General features: G+C 41.9%; 1 protein-coding gene across 1 annotated transcript in view; it reads right to left on the reverse strand.

Moving 5' to 3' along the window:
• The window catches only part of zfpm1 (zinc finger protein, FOG family member 1), a 96,176-nt gene that overhangs the window by 26,747 nt on the left and 49,485 nt on the right, over positions 1–19,944 (reverse strand). The window contains exon 3 of the mRNA XM_071919346.2: positions 16,895–17,032. Coding sequence (XP_071775447.2) covers positions 16,895–17,032 — 138 coding nt within the window. The remainder of the gene's footprint in view (positions 1–16,894; positions 17,033–19,944) is intronic.

Below are 19,944 nucleotides of genomic sequence, written 5' to 3' on the forward strand. Positions count from 1 at the left end.
GCGCTCCTTATCAATATGGCTGCACTAGCCACTACTACCGTCACTGCTCTGTCTGATACCACCCCCATCACTGCTATACACGCACACACACACACACACACACACACGCACACACACACAATCACCACAGCACTTCTTTCTGATCGTGCTAGATGACCCATTCCCAAAAAGACAAGGCAGGTTGGGGTTGTTATCAATATCATCCAGCTCCACAGAATCCACACTGCCGTACTCATTTAGCTCTGACATTGTATGTGTGTATGTGCACGCCCACACACACACACAATTACACACATGAGAACGCACATTGCACACACACACAAACACAAAATGACACGTAGACACACGGCGGCCAAACACACAAAGACACAAATTGTGCGCACACACATCCAGCTCATACACACCGTCTAACCCGATGCACCCTACTACCACCACCACGCATGCACACACACACACACACACACACACACGCACACACAAAGCCTTATCAATACGGACGCTTCAGCAGCCACTGGGGCGTCCAGGCGTCTTTGACAAGCCAACACAATAAAACAATCAGTCCGTCATTAATGAAATGACTAACGCAATTAACCGATGAGTGGGAGAGAGAGACAGGGAGAGAGACAGAGAGAGAGACAGAGAGAGAGACAGGGAGAGAGAGAGAGAAAGCGAGAGAGAGTACAGAAGGCAGAGGTTGGTGGGCAGATGTTCGAAAGAATAGACCAGGAGAGTGTTGACGTCATTTCGAGACTTTCGGCTCCTGTCCAGATCCTTTTTCTTTTCCACTTTTGACCAAACCGAAGAAGGTTTTTGGTTCCTATTTACCAATGATTCTGTCCTTTAAATAAGTGAAATTATGTCAATGCATTTTGTGAGTAAATAGATTGACAGCAGTTTACTTGAAGTGGGGCTCGTAAGGCATCATTAACAGCACGATAATCAGAGCAAGATATAATAAACACAATGTGGGAAAAATGTAGGGGGTTTAATACTTTATGAGGCAACTGTATAGTTAATGACATAATACTAAGGTGAATGTAATTTTCTGAAGTTTGTCTGATGATTATATTGCAAGGCAAGTTTATCTCTGCTTCTACTGGGCTTATCTGCTTGTAATGCAACAGTAAAATGTTACAAACAGACTCAATAGGCTCAATAGGCCCGACTCAAATGGGTCAGATGAATTCTGGATGGTATCTTTAATGATGAAGCTTGACATACAGGCAACACACTGGTGAATTCCCATCATCCTTGTACAGTCCCAGCCAAAAATGTATTACCTAATAAAGCAAAAACTGCATAAAATAATACATTTATCGAACTTAGTGTAACATTATCTAATCCCAGTACCAGGAATCTCTACTGTAATCACTTTCCTCAGTGTGTCGCAGAGCCTTGACTCACTGGGCAATGATCAACTCAACTCCGACAGCGTGTAGGTCAACCTAACTTAGTGTGCAGGTCGTCACGCGTGCAAAAAAAAAAAAAAAACACACACACCCCGGGACCTCGTCCTTCATCGACCAATACGGGAAGAGCATCCTCAGCGACGGCCAGCCTGATTGGATATCAATGAGGAAGAGGGAGGAGGGGAAAAGAACAGAAACAGGTGTAACCCAACACTGACGTTCTCCTCTATCCGGCCTAATTGATTTTTAAAAAGACTATTGTTGATATCAAATGAGCGCATCGCGGCGGAGCTATTGATTTTTTGACACCGTACAACAGGAAATCTTTATCTGTGTGCCACTCCGACCCCGCGCTAATAGGTGGGGTTTAACCTCTGCTGAATGACAAATCCCAACGCTTCCCTCCTCTATTCTTCCCTCTAGTCCTCCTGGGAGAGACGGGACAAATAAGGACAGATGCAGCGCCTATAGTATTAGGAGAGACAAGCTGCATATGAGCCTGTTTACATATAATGACAAATCCCATCTCTCTCTCTCCTTTCACACTCATTCAGCATAAGCATTGTCGCCCTGTTTAAATACAAGACAAACCCCTCGACTCCCGTCTTATTCCTTAATATAAGATGAAACTTTAATGATCGCTGTGGGGAAGTTGAGTCGATGCAGCAGCAGGTAGTAATAGGATACAGCAAAGATAAAAGGAGTACAAACATAAAAATAGAATATAAACAATTGGGGTTATGTAAAGCTAGGAAGCCGACAATTCAGAGTGGGAAGTATGGGAAACAGTATGGATTACTTACATCTAAGAAATTAATTACAGTTGTTCCTTAGTCTCAACTGCCTCCTTAAATATGCACTACTAAATATGAAATTTGCTATATATGTTAGGTGAAATCTTAGTTATTTTCCCCAGTGGGTTTTAAATTCTAAAAAAAGTCAGAAAAAGTATTATTTAGAAAATTAAGGCTTTTAGGGAGGCTTTAGAATTAAAATGTCTTGCATACAGTTATTAAAGGTCTTATTTTTTTCACCATGTAATGACTGCATGTCCACTCTTAGATTAATACACAACAGGGTTAGTAGTAAATTATGCATCTTATCTGCTTTACTAAACACAGTGTGACTTCATGCCCCTTAACAATTAATTTCCTCTTGTCCTTCTTTCTTATTCTGCCCATCTATAGTTTCACAACTTTCATTAGCTATGATCAATCAGAAATAGGCTGCTTTTGCCAGCTTTGTTTCTTCATTCTTAAATTCAATTCCAGGGAGCATTAAAAACGCCTTAAATAATCTCAAATTTGGCTTTCTGAAAACTGCAGATACCCCGGTTTGAACACTGACGTCCGCTCGCATCATCTAATAATGTTAACTCATGCGAGCCCTCCATCTGACAATAAGCAAAAGCTCGATTCCACTTCCCTCTCCGTTTCTCTCTCCCTCTCTCTCTCTCTCCCTCTCTCTCTCCATGATCTTCCCCGCAGCACCCCTGGGTCCCCGGAGTCCGGCGGGCTCGGCTCGGCGGCAGATAGACATTTCTGGGATAGGCATCTGCTGCTCAGAACCACGCAATCATTTCCATTTTACCCTCTGTTGCACAGGCGAGATAAGACACCTGCGTAGCCCCGCTAATCAGATGAGCTTCAACAGAACTTTATCATTGACATTTACCACTGTTTACCCAACTAATTTCTCTTAACTGCACTGCTGAACTTTTATCTGCAAAATACATACACCGCCAGAAAAGAGCAAGAAGCAAACATGCAAATTCACAAATATGCGAAGAAAGATAAAATAAAGGGAAAAAAAAAGGGAAAAAAAAACTTAAAGCATTTTTTTTTCTTGTTCAGAGGACGAAGGGGGTGAAAACAGAACAAGTGACAAGGCTGCAGTTGATGAGACGATGCCCCCCCCTCCCCTCCCTCCCCTCCCCCCCCTCCCCCTCCTCCTCACCAAAGACAAACAGAAATGCAAAGAATGCTGACATTCACATGCAAAAACTTCATTTTGGAGTTCAAACACCTGACTGGTGGCGGAGAGAGTTTTATTTATTGCTGATAAAAAATAAAAAATAAAAAAAAAACAGTCTCTGTATGTGTGTGTGTGTGTGTGTGAGAAAGAGAGAGAGTCTGGCCTAATCCAACCAATCACAAGACAGAAAGACATGTAAGGGAAACAACATGCTTACGATACGTTCTTATAAAATCATGTCAACCGAGTCCATTGGTTTTTGCTCAAGTGGTAATCCTCGAGTTCCTCGTTTTCTGTTTGTTTGTTTTTTGTTGCTAAGCGTTCATTGCTGTGGTGTTTCTGCACTGCACTTCACCTGTCAATCAAACAGTGTGTCCAGTGTGACGTCTGTGACGTCTTTCTCCTTGGATTTTCTGTTGATGCAATTTGAGTTTCTCTTTTCTTTGTCTGTTCAGTCATGGTGGCTATCACTGCTCATGATAACTACCCAGTTCTTCTTCTATGGATCACTTCTTATGCACCAGAGGATTTTTCCCAGGAAAGAGCTACCAGACACCGAATGTTTAGAACAGCAAATGTAAAAGCCTTCATGAACTGGATATAGGTTGAATCACTATTGTGTTATAGCAATAGGAGATAGAGTAGAAAAAATGTTGTGGATTATTACTTTAAATGTCTTTAAAGTATTCGCGCCCATTGCTAACATACTGTATGTTTGATGCATGCTGTAACCTAACGTGCATCGGCCCCAAATTGCATTCATAAATGTTTTGACAAAATGACGCATCCTCTTCTCAACAGTTTCCATTATTCACGTACAGATTCAAAGCAAAACGACGACCATTAGAGAGTCGAGATTCGAGGAACAGGGAGGAAATCTCGGGAGAGCGATTCTAATGTGAAATTATGTCTGTGCATCTGAGAGAGAGAAAGTGAGTGCATGTGTGCACGCACCTCAACGAGTCTGAGTGTGTGTGTGTGTGAGCACGTACTGTACGTGCACGCCCGCCCTTCCGATCCACACTCCCACCTCCATCTCTCGCAGCCTCCCCTCTCTCTCTCTCTCCGCCGCTATAGCCTTTCACAAATTGAAAGTGGAGACCTTCCAGAAACTATCCCTGATAATCACACATAAATTAATTAGAAAATGTTTCTTGACATTCTCCGCGCGCAGACAGGCGGGGAGGGAAAAAAGACTGAGGCAAAGCCACAAAATTAATTGTACGGTATGTGACTCCGATAATTAATTCAATCATTAATTCATGTCTGCTTTAACAACTCCTTCTGGCTCCCCGCGGAAGGACGTTTCAATCAGGCCGGTATCGGCGGCGCGGGGCCCGGGAAGAGGGAGAGAAAACGTGGAAAAGTTAAAGAGCGATAGACTCGCTCGACACACTCGGGGTCGTTCAGAGGTTCGCAAATTAAACAGACGAGAGCGAGCAAACAGTGGGAACATGAGAAGGGCTGTAAAACACGGTGATTTTTTTTTTCTTCTTCCCCTCCTCACTCTGTGCTCAGTGTCCATATCTAGAGAGAGTACACAAATGCCCTGCACTAAAGCTTCTTCCTGTAATATGGCTGTTGAATGGCAACAGCAGAGGGGAAAAAAGGGAAGCTTTACAGAGGTAACGGAGAGGATATTATGATCCTACTTCTTACATTTTGGTTCCTCCCTAAAATACATAAATGGGGTTTATTTTCCTTCAGTTCATTTCCAAAACTCTCTATTTTGATAAAAATACAAACAAAAAACACTATACTTATATACCTATATAACAACTCAATATTTCTAAAATATAAAGCATCCAGTCTGTAAAAGCGTCATTATTTTGTCAACAATTCAATTGCCTACTATACTTCTTTTACTTTCACTTTGTAAGATAAAGTGTCACTTCTTCCCCAAACGGTGAATAGGTTAATTTGGTGCCAAGTTCCTAGAAGTTTCTTGAGAAAGAAGAACAAAACATTTTAAGTGGGTTATTATGGTGTATGTTTTTAGTAGGCCTACTATATATGATTTGCCAAAAGTGCATAGCATGTTCACAAAAGTAACTGAAGTCTTTATTATTGTTGTACACTCTGACTCACACACACTCTTCAGACGTGAAATAAAGTGCTGGAGCAACTCTAGTCTAATAACTCTGGGAAGGAAGCTGGTGAGGAAGAGATAGAGGAGAGAGAGAGAGAGAGAGAGAGAGAGAGAGAGAGAGAGAGAGAGAGAGAGAGAGAGAGAGAGAGGAAGGTTGGCCATGTCGAGGGAGAGATCATGAGGACAGGAAAGCAAGGCAGAAAGAGGGAGAAGTGTGTGTGTATTTTTGTACTTCTATACTCTGTAACGTCCTCACAAGGATAGAAAGACGAGTAAAATCCTGCAAAGTGGGGACATTTTGGCCGGTCCTCACTTCTACATGGGGTTAGTTTAGGGTTAGGACTTGAGTTTAGGGTTAAGAACTAGGGTCAGATTAAATGTAGGGTTAAAGAATGTGGTTTACATTAGTGTGACAGTTAAGGTAACTGTTTGAAAAAGTTGAATTTGAATACCCAGAAATCCTGTAAACACGTTGGATTTCACTCTCAAATTTGGAGAAATTCTGGGTTCTGGGTTAGGGGAATGAATGCAGTCAATGGAACATCCTGACAAGTATCGCGACGCAAACATGTGCGCGAGAGGAAGGTATGCAGGATGTGGTGCAGCGGCTGCAGGAGAAGCCAGGCATCTGATAGGGGCGGTAATCGGCGTGCCAACGTCCCCCCCCCCCCCCCCCCCCGTCCTGCCAACAGCGCCAAAGGCCCTGCCCGGGCTAACGCGCTGGGCTTATGGGAGCCGCCGGGCTGATAGGAGCCGGACAGGCACTGGGAGAAATGTTCCTTTAGATTATGGCCCCCGCGCCTATCAATCATCACGGGTGGAGGATGAGAGTGACACGTCAGAGACAGGCTGGAGTGAGGAGATGGCGGAGGAGAGGAGTGTGTGTGTGTGTGGGGGTGTGAGTGTGTCAGTCAGAATATGTGGTGTAGATGGAGAGTGGGAGGTGGAGGGAGAGGGTGACGCAGCCTTCGAGCGCTCCTCGTGAACTTTCACTCCCGAGTTCAGAAGTTGTAAATACCATTAATTCGCTGCGTTCAAGTCCTTTTTCCTTTAGATATTAGGTGATTGTTTTATTTTAGAATTCAAGTCAAACAGAAGTAAACTGTGCTGCAGTAGAGGAATGAAGAGGAATAAGCATAAGGCCTGTACTTGATGTTGCAATTAATTTATGAGCCAAAACTTGTCATATATTTTATTGAGAGACAACTAAAAGTTAATCAAAGATTGAAAACAGGAACATACTCATATACTAATTATTTACTATACATACAATGCCAACCAATAACAGAAAACTGAAATACTTCCATTACTACTACTACCATTAGGGCTGTACCGAATAGTTCGAAGCTTCATTCATAACGCTGACAGTCGAATTTTAAATCAACATTCGAATGCTGCGCCTATTCATTCTGTTTAAACCAATGATGTACCGTATTTCTGCACAGTTGCAGATAAAGATTAGGCTACACTAATATTATAGTATTATACTATTATAGTTAATTACTTAAGTAAGTCGTTACAAAAAAAAAAAAAAGATCATATGTATCTGCATTCGCTTGGTGCTCGGCGCTCCTACCAGACCATGTCAACAAGCTGATATTCCTGGCCCACAACCTGAAAAGAGTTAGCAAGTCCTAGACCACTGGGAATAGTAGCCTCTCTTTTGGTAAGCTAAGCTATGGTAAGCTAGGCTACAGTAGTTTTGTTTGTGACATTGTTACCTAGGTTACAGCCCCCGTCCTGTGTACAACGAGTGAGTGTCGGTCACACCGAACTTCTAGTCACCGGACTGTTCAGACTTTAATTTGAAATGTTCTGATTTTGTGTCAAAGTCAAGGATCTTTGGCTATTCCTATATATTAATATCTTCTGGCTGAAATTCCACTTTTCCTGATGTTTCCGCATATTCTTTTTGTTTTGTTGGGTGTGTATGCCGTAAATCTACATATGGGTACCTGACTATTAAGACAGACTTGAAAAATTGTGAATATATCTTTTGTTTTAACATATTTGGTTTAAGTCAGCTTGCAAAAGTCATTTTCATTGTTTATTGCCATTTCTGTTGTAGCATAATGTTGCTGTAAGCCTATGGGCGCGATTATTATTTCATCATTATTTTATGCCCTTATTGGATTAGCCTACATGTATTTATGTTGACGAAACTGACGAGTTATATTCATTAAAGAAAGTTGATTTAATAAAAAAAAAGACCAACTCATATTTAATCCGATGAATCACTTTATTCAAATTGAGGATTTTGTTGGAGGATTTTTTTTATTTTTTTTATGATGACGTCATAAAATATGACGGCAGACATTCGAAGCTTCATTCGAAAACCTCAATAGAAGCTTTGAATGTAAAAAAATGACATTCGGTACAGCCCTAACTACCATTAGTTGTTGATAAGACTATGCTCTCTAAGTCAGGTATCATGTAAAATTCCCAGTCATATTCACCACTTTATTGGGTCCTATATGTGCAACTCAAGTTGTTATTTCTGACAGCACTTGAAGGCAGCAGTGGCTTAGAGCAGGAAAGAGGAGAGGAGAGCAGAAAGATAGCAGATGGAGAGAGTTGGACAGAAGGAGAGTTGGACAGAAGGAGAGTAGCACTGCGTTCTTGTGAAAAGTGCCAAATGCAGGTAAAATTTGTCTTCTGAGACAATAACATTTCATGTCTCAGTTATATACCGTCTTTGGTCTTTGCCTGTTCTCAAACTTTGTCCCTGCTGGCCACCGTACACACATGAAAGCAAAGGCTCTGTATCAACCAGGCTCCTGATTGGCTGCCTGTTACGCTGCTCTACACAAAGCGGTGGCATCCAAACTTCTGTTTCTCGGCTGTCTGGATGTTTAAGTAGCCTAGCATTAGATGAAACCTAACGTCACACACACACACAGTCAAACACACATGCAGTTTGACCAACACACAGAACACCTACTGTACTGTATGCTCATGGGACAAAATAAACAGGTTTCCACTGCAGCTCATTTTAAACTGCAGCCTGTACTCTAAAGGTGTCTGACCCCCGCTGACAAGACAAGCCCTCTGGAGACACGACGACCAATCATCATCCTAGACCACTTTGACTGACAAGCGGAATTGACGGGGCGCTAGCAGGGACACCCTCCTCTCGAGAGACAAGGGAGTCTGCCGGCTGGAGATACGGAGGAAGGTTACTGAGGAGACAGAGTTGAGAGAGAGAGAGAGAGAGAGTGACTCCCAGTGTATAACGGATGGATGGATGGATGGATGGATGGATGGTTGGATGGATAGATGTGGGTCAGTCCTGCTTTAAAGGAGCTCTACGGTTATTTACCATTTAGTTATAAAATTGTGCATCTGGAAACTAGGGGTTAGAGCGAAATATGGGGCTGATATTGGCCTTTTATTAAAAATCACATATCAGCCAGTCAGTGTGGTCGAACTCTGATATGATGCAGTTTGACTGATATTTAATATTTATTGTATAATTGGGGGAAATGCTGAATACTTGTAAAATGTAAAGATTGAAAAAAATTATAACATTTATAGACATTAAAATAAATATCAGCACATAATTTTGACTGTAAGCAGCTTATATATACCATATATATTAGGGATGGGACAATATATTGAAATTCAATATATCGCAATACAAAAATGTGACAAATGAATCGCAATATTAGTTCCATTTTATTCTGCTGTAGTAATCACAAATGAGATGGCTTGACCATCAACACTGAAAAACTACTGTTAACCTGAGTTTCTATGGAAGCTAAGTCTATAGGATGTCCTAAAAGTCTGGAATCACAGGGCTAAGTAACACCATATATATTTTTTCTTGTTGAACTTGTTTTCCCTACACACACACACTAGTTGTCAGGACGGCCAGTCGGTCTAAGGCGCCAGGGGTTCTGGTTTCCAAATAGAGGCGGGGGTTTGATTCCCACTTCTGACAAGCAGTTTAGATAGTCGCTGAGCGGTTTCCCTACTATTCCAGACTTTTCAGACAGTATTGATTTCTTTAATAGATTTCTTGGTTAACCTTACCCTCCAACCCCCTTAACCCCACCCGACACTCTTAGCCCTCCATCCAAAGCCTGTATCTAATCTTCACTCCCATACCCTTGCTTTTAAGGTATTTCTGTAGGAAGGATATAAGGGAGAGAATGGCAGACATGCTCAAAATAAGCCAGATTCAAACCTGTGATGCTGTGAGCGCACAGTTGCTGTGAGCCAATAGGATGCTCCGACTGTCATTCCTTCCTAATAAATCTCATCTCCCTCATCCTTCCATCTCTCAGCCTCACCTATTTCTCTCTCCCTCACCTCTAATTTCGCTATCTATATTGCACCACTTAAAATCTCTCTCACTCCTCATCTCTCTCTCCCTCTCTCTCGTTGATCCTTAAACTTGCACCCATCTTTCACCCTTCATTAGTCATCCCTCTCTTCTAAACTCACTCGTTTACTTCTTTCACCCCGTTCTCATCCTCTTTCGCTTGCTCTTCCACTTCGTCTTGTTCCCTCTCTCACCTTTACCCACATTTTACTCTCTCTTCCCCCGTGTTCCCTTATCCCTCTATCTTTACCTCTCCATTCATCTCATTTTATTCTTTCTTATTCTATCTCTCTCTCTCTCTCTCTCTCTCCCTTTTCCCCCTCATGTTATCCTCTGCCTCTCCTCCTTAAGCTCTCTCTAACCCTTCATCCCTCTATCCTAAGCTCACCCCCTTTAACCTCGGCCGGTCTGGAGATGACATCTCGTCTCAACGCCGGGAGTTAACTGTCTACGCTCCTGGTCTACCAGATAACAGATAACACACACACACACACACACACACAACACACACACACACACACACACACACACACAGATATTTAAGCTTTAACAGGGAGTGTGAGTTAGTGAAACACACACTAGTAGGCTTGATCATAATGTGTATTCCAGTAAAGCTTCATTAAAATGTGCAAAACCCAGTCACTGTGCCTCCAAAATAACTCCTCAAAAGTATCATTTTGATTGAAGATACATATAAAATATATATCAAAAATCACCTTGGTGCTCATGAAACCTTTTCATTGGATAAACTCAAAACTCACTTGAAGCTTTGGCTCTTGACAATTTCTATGAATAGTTCCACAAAGCGATGAGCAAACTAGCAACCGTGCAGAAAACTGGAAGCTTTAACGCAAACATCTTATCCTCCAAAGTCCACCCCCAGCCATCCATGGTAAGATGGATCAAACTGAGAAACAAAGGCCTTATCACATGTGGATAAAGTGATGAGGGTGCACCTTGCGCCGCTCGTGGTGATTTCAATGGGAAAAGTAGCCGCGCGCGGTATGCAAATGTGACACCCCCAATATCTCCCTTTCCTCACCCCAAATAAATTAGACTCTCTTACACGGCCGCGATAATATGCATATAGTGTGCCTTCATGCTCTATTATAATTAACTACTGTATGATAACCCAACACCCACCCGCTACACACACACACACACACACCATGCCTGGTAAATAATAATAACCATTATTACGCCTGCCATTATAATGCTTTATTGGAGGTAATTTGAATAACTCTGTCGGGGAGGATAAGGGGTTAGCAGGTAGAGAAGTGCTGGGCCAGCAGGAAAACGCTCGCCTCGCTCGGCTGGCTTGGCGGGGCCCCTGGAGTAGACTGGGTGTCAAAGAGTGGGATTGGACAGCTCAGAGAGGCCCCCCTCTTTCTCATCCGTGTCACATAGTATAGGGCTGGAGAGAGGAGGCACCTGGGCACTGAAGGCTATCCTCTTTCTCTTGTCGGCTCGCCAAGGTGCTACGCTACTTCCAATGCTATCTATAATGTGTGTGCTGCTGTTTGAAAGAATGCATGCTTTTTAAAATGTATAAATGTTTAGGCTACAGCAGATAAGGTAAAATATTATAAATATACGTGGGGTGGACAAAATAACGGAAACACCACATGACAAAAGACTTTGAAGTAGCAAAATCAGAGTTAAGTTAAGTTGAATTTCAATTTGCAGTATAGTGCCAGATTTAAAAGAGTTCTGACAGTCACCACTTTTATATGTTTTCAAAGCAACATGAAGCAACTAACGGTTCCAAAGAAGCCAGATAGTCCGTGTGTGAATTGCAGATGTATGAGTCACAAAACGGCAAAATGATTTAGTATAGCAAGGGGAACAGTCCGAAAAATCATGACAACATATGCCATAAAAACTACAGCGGCAAAGTTGGAGCTCACCATAAAGAACAGATGGACACTTCACAGGATAGTTGCCAAAAACCAACAATTACAGCCTCAAAAATGACCACAGAATTAAACCCACACTTCTGTGACAGTCTCAACAAAAAACTGTACATCATGAGCTTCACAAAGCTGGTATTTATGGCAGGACTGCCATTCAGAAACCACTTGTAACCAAAGTGGATACAAAAAGACACATAACCTGGTGTAAGGAGCACAAAACCTGGAGCCTGAGCAATGGAAAAAATAATCAATCTGATGAGTTGTCTTTCAGCCTATTTTGCTCCATCCAAACAGGTTTACGTTTGGAGAAAGACAAAAGATCCCTTCAACCCACAATGTCTGTTATCAACTGTTAAACATGGTGGTGGATTTATAATCATATTGGCAGCCATCTACTGGGAATCGTTAGGTCTGATGATTGCTCTGCATGGCCAGGGAATATCAGGCCATTTTACAGGACCAGGTTGCAAACACTCTTCCCTCATGATGTTCTTATATTCCAAGATGATAATTCCACCATACACACCGCTCCCTCCATGGCCCCAATCAACAGATCTAAACATCATTGAACCGTTATAGGAAGTAGATTAAACCTCCTTCATCTCTCAAAGAACTGGAGACTTTCCTTCTTGAAGAAAGATCCAACATCCAGCTACACACAGTTCAGGATGCAGGATGACAGCAGGACAAGGACTGAAGCTGTTCTGAAGGAAAAGGGAGGCTCTACTGCTCATTAGATGCTTCATATTCATACATTGCTACATGTGTCCCGTATTTTGTCCAACTCTTTATTATAAAATGCTTTCACCGTTTAGCAATACATTCTTTGCCCAGTGACAATGGCTTCACACACAGTACTGGAAGGAGAGAAATGTGTGGGGACCGCCAGCCAGCCAGCCAGCGAATGACAAGGGATTACTGTGACACCCATTTGCATATCAAGAATTTTAAGCAGTGAGGGAGAAAATATCGAACCCTCCAGCCTGCAAGGTCATTCAAAAGATAATTTTTTTTTTTCTTCTCTTCATAATTTATTTTGCATATCATGCAATATGGACACATTGTAGATTAAAAAGGCGGCTTTGGCGTATCATGCCATCCCTGATAGGGACCAGCTACCACCTAGCCTCTTTCACTCACCATGCCACCACACCCTCATCGAATTCGCTGAAGACACACACACACACACACACACACACACACACATCATCTTCCTGATTGCTTTAGGAGGAAGTACACATTGGGGTTGAACACATGCGAGGAGAACAGAAACGGAAAATTGCTGAAGCCTCTAATCCATTCCAAGTTTACTTTCAATCCAATCATCTCTTTAATTTTCATGTTTTTTCATATCAATGGAGGCCACAAAGGCGACGTTTTGATAACTGCTGTTGACAGAAAATGAAAAAAAAAAAGAGAAATTCAAAAAGAACTGCCTTGACTGTCATCTATGACTAAGGAAATTATTCAGAGGGACATATAAACAACTCATTACATACTGAGGAGACAGTGTCAAATGTGCCGATTGAAAAATGTTGTGTCCGGTAATGAATTGCATTATCTTTGAGCAGGAAAAAAAACGAAAAAAAAAAAACACATGACTGGCAGGATGAATTAAAATGTTTTGTTGTTGTTGCTGTTGTGCTAATATCAGGCATTTACTTGGAGATATTCTCTCGGAACAATAGCAATGGCTGGGACAATGAAACATAATTTCTGCGAATAAATTAAGAGATCATTATCATCATAAGTTAAGAGAACACAAAGGGTATGTGGAAAGGGAAATTTCATATCCAGTGAAAAGGAATTTCTGAATTTCAACCTATCTACAATAGATTTGATTTTTTTTTTTAACTTTTTTACTAAAATCTAAAAATTATCATTATTCAAAAAAATTCAGAATTTCTATACACAACGCTGCACCGATTTATATGCAACAGAGTTCTGCATTTGTAATATTCCACGCCGAGCCGAGCTAAGGATCAGTGCCTCAAGACATGAATAGAGATTGTCATATATTTCCTCAGCATGATGCGTAACAGCCATGACATAAACATCTAGAGAGCAGACGAATGGAGAGGTAGAGATATGGATGGACGGATGGATGGATGGGTGGACGGATAGAGGGCCAGAGACAATTACGAGCAGAGGGAGCCTCGACTGTTTGTCTGTGCTGGCGCAGAGATGAGAAAGAAGACAAGTAGGGAAGGAGGGATGGAGCGGGATAGAAATAAGGGGGAGAAATAGAGGAGAGATTCCAAAGATGAACCAAAAAGAGAGAGATTGTTTAAGAGTAAGATACCTTCTCTCCATTTTTTCTCCAAACCAACAAACTTAGAGAGGCGTGGAGGCACATGGAGTTTCAACAGTCTCACGGTGATATTCTGATTATGTCATGAGGATTTCATTAATGAAAGTCAGGGTAAAAGGAAATAAAACGCAGCCACAATATAATGAATCATCTTAATTATTCACTAAACCCGAGGCAATAACACCTGCCCTCCATCTACTATCATCATTGCAACTATCAAGCCCACTTGCATCAACTAAATATCTGCGTCGCAAGTGGAGCAATGAACTCATGACTGACATTATTTTGTAAATGTGATAAATTATCAGACGTAGTTCACCAAACTGTCAGCTTAGAGGAAACATTGATCTTTTTTCTTGTCCCCCTTTCGCACAATATCTCAGACATCACTGATCAGATTTTGACGAAACTGTCTCGTCGGTCCGTTCCAGCAATTAAAATTAAAATTACACCGATTGGCCTAAGGGGGGCGCTACAATGTCTGTTTAATTGTCTGTATGTCACACACAATATCTTGGCGCCTCCTCTTCCCCTTTCCCTGACGCATACAATCAAGAAACATGAGGATACATATTTTCTATTTATCAACCCACTACAACTCTGCATTATTCGCGGGGGAGGACACGTTTTAAATATGCCTTCCAAATAGATTTCTGCCTTTTTGGCTTGAACTTTACTCTCCATTGTAATGATAAAAAAAGACAGACTAAGGTATAGAGAGTGCCACACCTTGCCATACCCAATCGATCCCCATGGACTATTGGCATCGAAGGGACCAAGCTATAAACTCCTTAAGATAATTAGCTAGAAACTCCTGGTCCCAGGACCGAGAGGCTATAACCCACCCACGGTGAGAAACAAGTGGAACGCTAACACTCCCAAAGCAGATAAAACGCTGTTTTTTTTTTCCCATACAAGCCAATACACACTCTCTCCCCCTTTATCTGTTTATGGGAAACGTCTGAACGCTGAGCGTTTGGTATGAACAAGGGAACATTAGCCAACGACTCCACTCCTACTGTAACATCCTGACAAAGGGGGAGGGAAGGGGGGGGGGGGAGAAGAACAAAAACAATGAAAAAAATGAATGGGGGAAAAAGAGAGGGAGAGATGCAAAGTGTTGTTGAGGGGTGATGGCTGGGGTTGCGGGGTTGTTAGCGGGTGATGGAGAGACCAGAGGAGGAGAAGGTGGATGGATAGAGGGAGGGAGGGAGGGAGGGAGGGAGGGAGGGAGGAAGGGAGGTGGGAGGAGAGGGATGGAGGGAGGAGGAGGAGGAGTAGGAGTAGGAGGAGGGGTGGGTAGAGAGGGGAGGGAGGGGGGGGTCTTGACGATAAGAGAAAAATTCAGACCGGTCAAAGTTTCCCTTTTGCCAATCGTGCTCCTGATAAAGACAGCGCCTGCTCCGGAGCTGATAGAGGGGCTATCTCTCTCCCTTACTCTCTCTCCCTCCCTCCCCCTTTCCTCCTCCTCCCTCCTCCTCTATCCCTCTGCCTCGCTCGCCCGGCAGTTAGTTTGTGAGGAGGAGAGGGAAGGGGAAAAAAAAAGAAACGAAGGCCCCTATCAGTGCAGCATCACGGTGCTACCATCAACCAGCCACCGCGCAGCAATTAATATCGCTCCAATTACTGTTAAAGGGACAAGGCTGGGACAGCACGATAATGAACACATCCTCTCTTCCCCACCAGAGGAATTAAAATACACGTGCACACACACACACACACACAAAATGGCGTATACGTGCGCCCAAAGTGCACACACACATGCACAGACGTACATAAAACGTGCGCAGCTTGAAAAGGAAATAATGCGAGATAGTGCGGTAATCTTCTTGCATTGTTTAACTCATTGAAGACAACAGACAGAGAGAAATAAATAACCAAACAAACCACGATAAGAGAGGAAATAAATAATAAAATTATGGCGATTTGCTTGTTATCTCCTCTTGGCCGTGTGTGTGTGTGTATGTATGTGTGTGTTTTTGTGTTAGGAGTTGAATAAATTCCCCCGGCCTGTCACATTCACATCTCCTGCAGGGTAACACTAGGACAGCACAATGGACACGGAAAAAACTTGGAAGAGCAGCAACTTTAACACACACACACACACACACACACGTAAGCATTCAATGCTGGCTGAATCCTCTTGAGACAATGCTAAGGGTTAAAATGAAGGTATGTTGGTTCAAATATCCCTTTAAAACACATAAACTCACATACCACTCACATAAAAGCACAAGAAAAATATTGCATATACAACTAAGCTTTGAGAGAAAATAATGGAACACAGTATGGGAGATGAGTTTTCTGAAGCTTCATAGAATAACACTTAATAAAGATTAAAACATTCTAGTAAAGATTAGAGAAAGCATAAAAAGAATGAAAATAATTTTTTTTATGTTAAAGTAGCGTTCATGCAGCCATGTGACCTGATATGCGATCCCAGATCAGTATTTGGACATTCAGCCAGGTAAAAGGTAAAAGGGCCAATTAAAAGGTGAAAGAAATAGGACCACCAAATAGGATCACACCAACTGCACAGCTGTGAGGAAGACTGTTATTGTCTTGTGTACTGGAATCTAAATGAATGTAATGACTATTGTCTATCAGTCTACCAGATCCTCCAGTAAAAAATGTTAAAAACACGTCTATAAGAGATTCTGATTCTTAATTTTTCCCCCTCAGACAAAACGATTCCAATTCATCTTCCCTTCCTTTTTCCAAGATCATTACAAACTTAACTGAACCAAGTGTAATGATGGACAGCTAATTTACACCTATCCTACACTTGGAAATCTCTGATGTGCTGGAGCAAACAGCCACAGGAACCGCAACCATTTCCACGCAGGAAAACACATTGTTGTATACATTACCGACCTGGACCCCGCCACTGTAACACCTCCTCCTCTTCCTCGCCCTCCTCTTCCTCCTCGCCGGCGCTGTGCGTCGGACCTTTCTCCTCCCCGTCCTCGTCCTCGTCGTCCGGGACGCCCCGCGAGTCCTGCGTCCTGGGCTCTGGACACATTGAGACACAAAAAAAGTCACACATCAGTACGCTTTTCAACACAAAGCGACACAATTGGCATTAATGGATAGCATTGAAGCCATTCAGCCACTATTCATTTTTGGTGTATTTATGCATGTGTGAGTGAGTGTGTTGACTGATATATCAGTTTGAGACCAATATGATGGATATGATGCAGTTTGATTGATTACATATTTATTGTAGAGTTGATCAATACTACACTGGTTGTCTATGGGAAGACCTTAACCTGAACTGATTCTAATGAGACACTTTGATTAGATTCCAAAAAGTGTTTTATTATTATTTACATTTTTTTTTTTTTTTCTGGATTTCAATGGAGAGTTTTAGTGTCTCATGATGGTCTAAATGCTGTTTCACCCTGATAAGAATAAACTTATGGGGGAAATGCTGAATACTCTGCTGAATTTTTTTGCATAAAAACAGAAATATATTGAATATACGCACACATATCAACTACTGGCGGCTTCAATCCCAAAATGTTGGCCTTCAAAACCCCATATCAGTCGAACCCTAGTGCGTGTCTGTAAATGTGTGTATGCTTGTGTGTGTGTGTGTGTGAGTGTGTGTGTCTGGGCAGTGGCTGTTCCTGTCTGTTGATCAAAGGCAGCGGGGAAACGACTCCCGCGTAACACAACACCTCACCACGCAGAGATGGACCCTTTGATTCTCCCTGCAACACTGGAGAAATGAAAGACTCATCAGAACGAAACGACGTCTTCACTCTCTCTTCTTCCCTTTTTTCCTCGCTTCTATCCATCTGTCTTACACCGTTTTCTCTCTCAATCAACACCCGTCCCCTCTCTCTCTCTCTCTGTGTGTTTCCACTGTGTCTCGTCGTGTTTGTCTTTCGTCCGTCGGTGTCTCTCGCTCTCTCTTTTATCTTTGCATCTCCCTCCTCCTCCTCCTCTTCCTCTCATCTCGGCCTGTCACCTTCAGCAGAGACAGAGGCTCGCTGTGTTCCTCTCTAATCAGCGGCATTGATATCCCTGGCATTGATCAAGCTGATTACAGAGCCTCCTGCTCGCTGATCAAAGAGATCTGTGTGCGGTTCTGAATGTGGGTGGACCTCTGTGTGTGTGTGTGTGTGTGTGTGTGTGTGTGTGTGTGTGTGTGTGCACACAAGCATTTGAGTGTGTGCATATGATGTGTTTGTCCAGGCGTGCGTGTGTGTGTGTGAACCCTGAACCTTTGCCCTGCTATCACCCGGTTCATCACACTGTTGTGTCCCTCCCTATTAGAGTGACTAATGATTAGTTAGATTAGATTAATAGTTACATCACAGCAGCTCAAACTATCTCAACTGAAAATCTTTGTCTTCTTGTTCTCTAGTCCACCTTGCATCATCATCTGGCCAAGGGTTAGGCTGACTGCTAGGCTGACTACATGTAACTGGATTGCAATAATCTAAAGTTAGTAACTATACTGAAAAATAACTTAACTTGGCTGCATTACTTAGGAACATATTTGAAGGGAAAAAAGTAATTGACAGATTAAAGAAAAATATTGTTTTATGCAACTTGAATACTGCTGAATTACTTAGCTAGAGTAAACCAATGGATTATCTTACTGTATACAATTTTAATCATGTAATCTGTGATGCGCAATGGGTTCCATGATAAAAGTAACCTTCCCAACCTCCCTTTAGCCCGCTGTCGAACCTGTAGGCGTCCAACAAATGGCATACTGTATGCTACATAAATCACTACAGGCACTTATTTCTCTTCACTTCCCATACCTGTCCTTCTATCAATAAACCAGGTGTGGACAGAGTGGCTAAATAGTAGCAGTACTGTTAGCTTGCTGAAATGTTACTTGAGAAGAAGTAAAAACACAAATGTAGAATTCTACACAGACCCTGGACTCTTTTAAGACGGGCCTAAAAACCTTTTTATTCAGGAAGGCTTTTTCATGTTAACTCTTGTTAGCGATCTTTTCTTCGTTTTTATTTTCATGTTTTTAACTCTGTAGCACTTTGAGATTCACTGTGAATGAAAAGTGCAGTACAAATAAAATACATTATTATTTATTATTACTTAAGTAAAAGGTAGCTTATTTTAAATGTACTTAGAGTAAAAGTTACGGAGTTACTTTAAAAAAAGAAAACATTGTTACATATGATCTTTCCCCTGCAATGCTAAAAGGACAAGAGGACAGAGAATTTAGTTTTTTTGCTCATAGTTGTTACACACTACGTTGAGCGTTATAAAAATAAGCTTCTGAAATTCATGTTATTATACACCCATGAAAAAAAATGAAAATCCACATCCCCACTATTCAATAACGTTACCACATTGATGTTTCTTTTGCTATTAGCTAAAACTAGCTAGCAAGGCTAGCGAACTAGCTAGACAACAACCAGGCTAACACAAACCAATAATACTGTAGCGTAATAGATGGCCTTTTGGCTAATGTTAACTGAGCTATCATGAATAATATGTGAGCATGTAATGTTACAGTTAGTTAAGTTAATGTTTCCTCTCCATGCTTGTACAGGTTTGATGCAAATGTGGTTAACGACTAGTTTCTGAAGCAATGCTAATGGAGAAGCTACACTACGTACTCTAATGGATGCTATTTAAAATGTAGCTAACTAAGTACACTTCAGTCGAAATATACTTCAGTAAAAGTAAAATTATTGACTTAAAAGTACACAAAACTGAACGGTGGCCTTTTTTTTTTTTTTTACAGTAACAACAGTAACTGTATTTTGTTTTACTTCCTCCCTTGCAATTAAACCACTTTCTTTCCTCTAGCAACCGTTTCCCCCGTCCTCCGAACAGAGGACGGGGGCAACGCCCACGTTGATTCCCTCCACCTCCCAACTTCTCCCCTGCTCTTTTACTTCCTCTTGTCCTCTATCCTTTAATTCTCTCTCTCCCTC

Source organism: Centroberyx gerrardi, chromosome 4 (genome assembly GCF_048128805.1).
Source record: "Centroberyx gerrardi isolate f3 chromosome 4, fCenGer3.hap1.cur.20231027, whole genome shotgun sequence".
NCBI lineage: Eukaryota > Metazoa > Chordata > Actinopteri > Beryciformes > Berycidae > Centroberyx > Centroberyx gerrardi.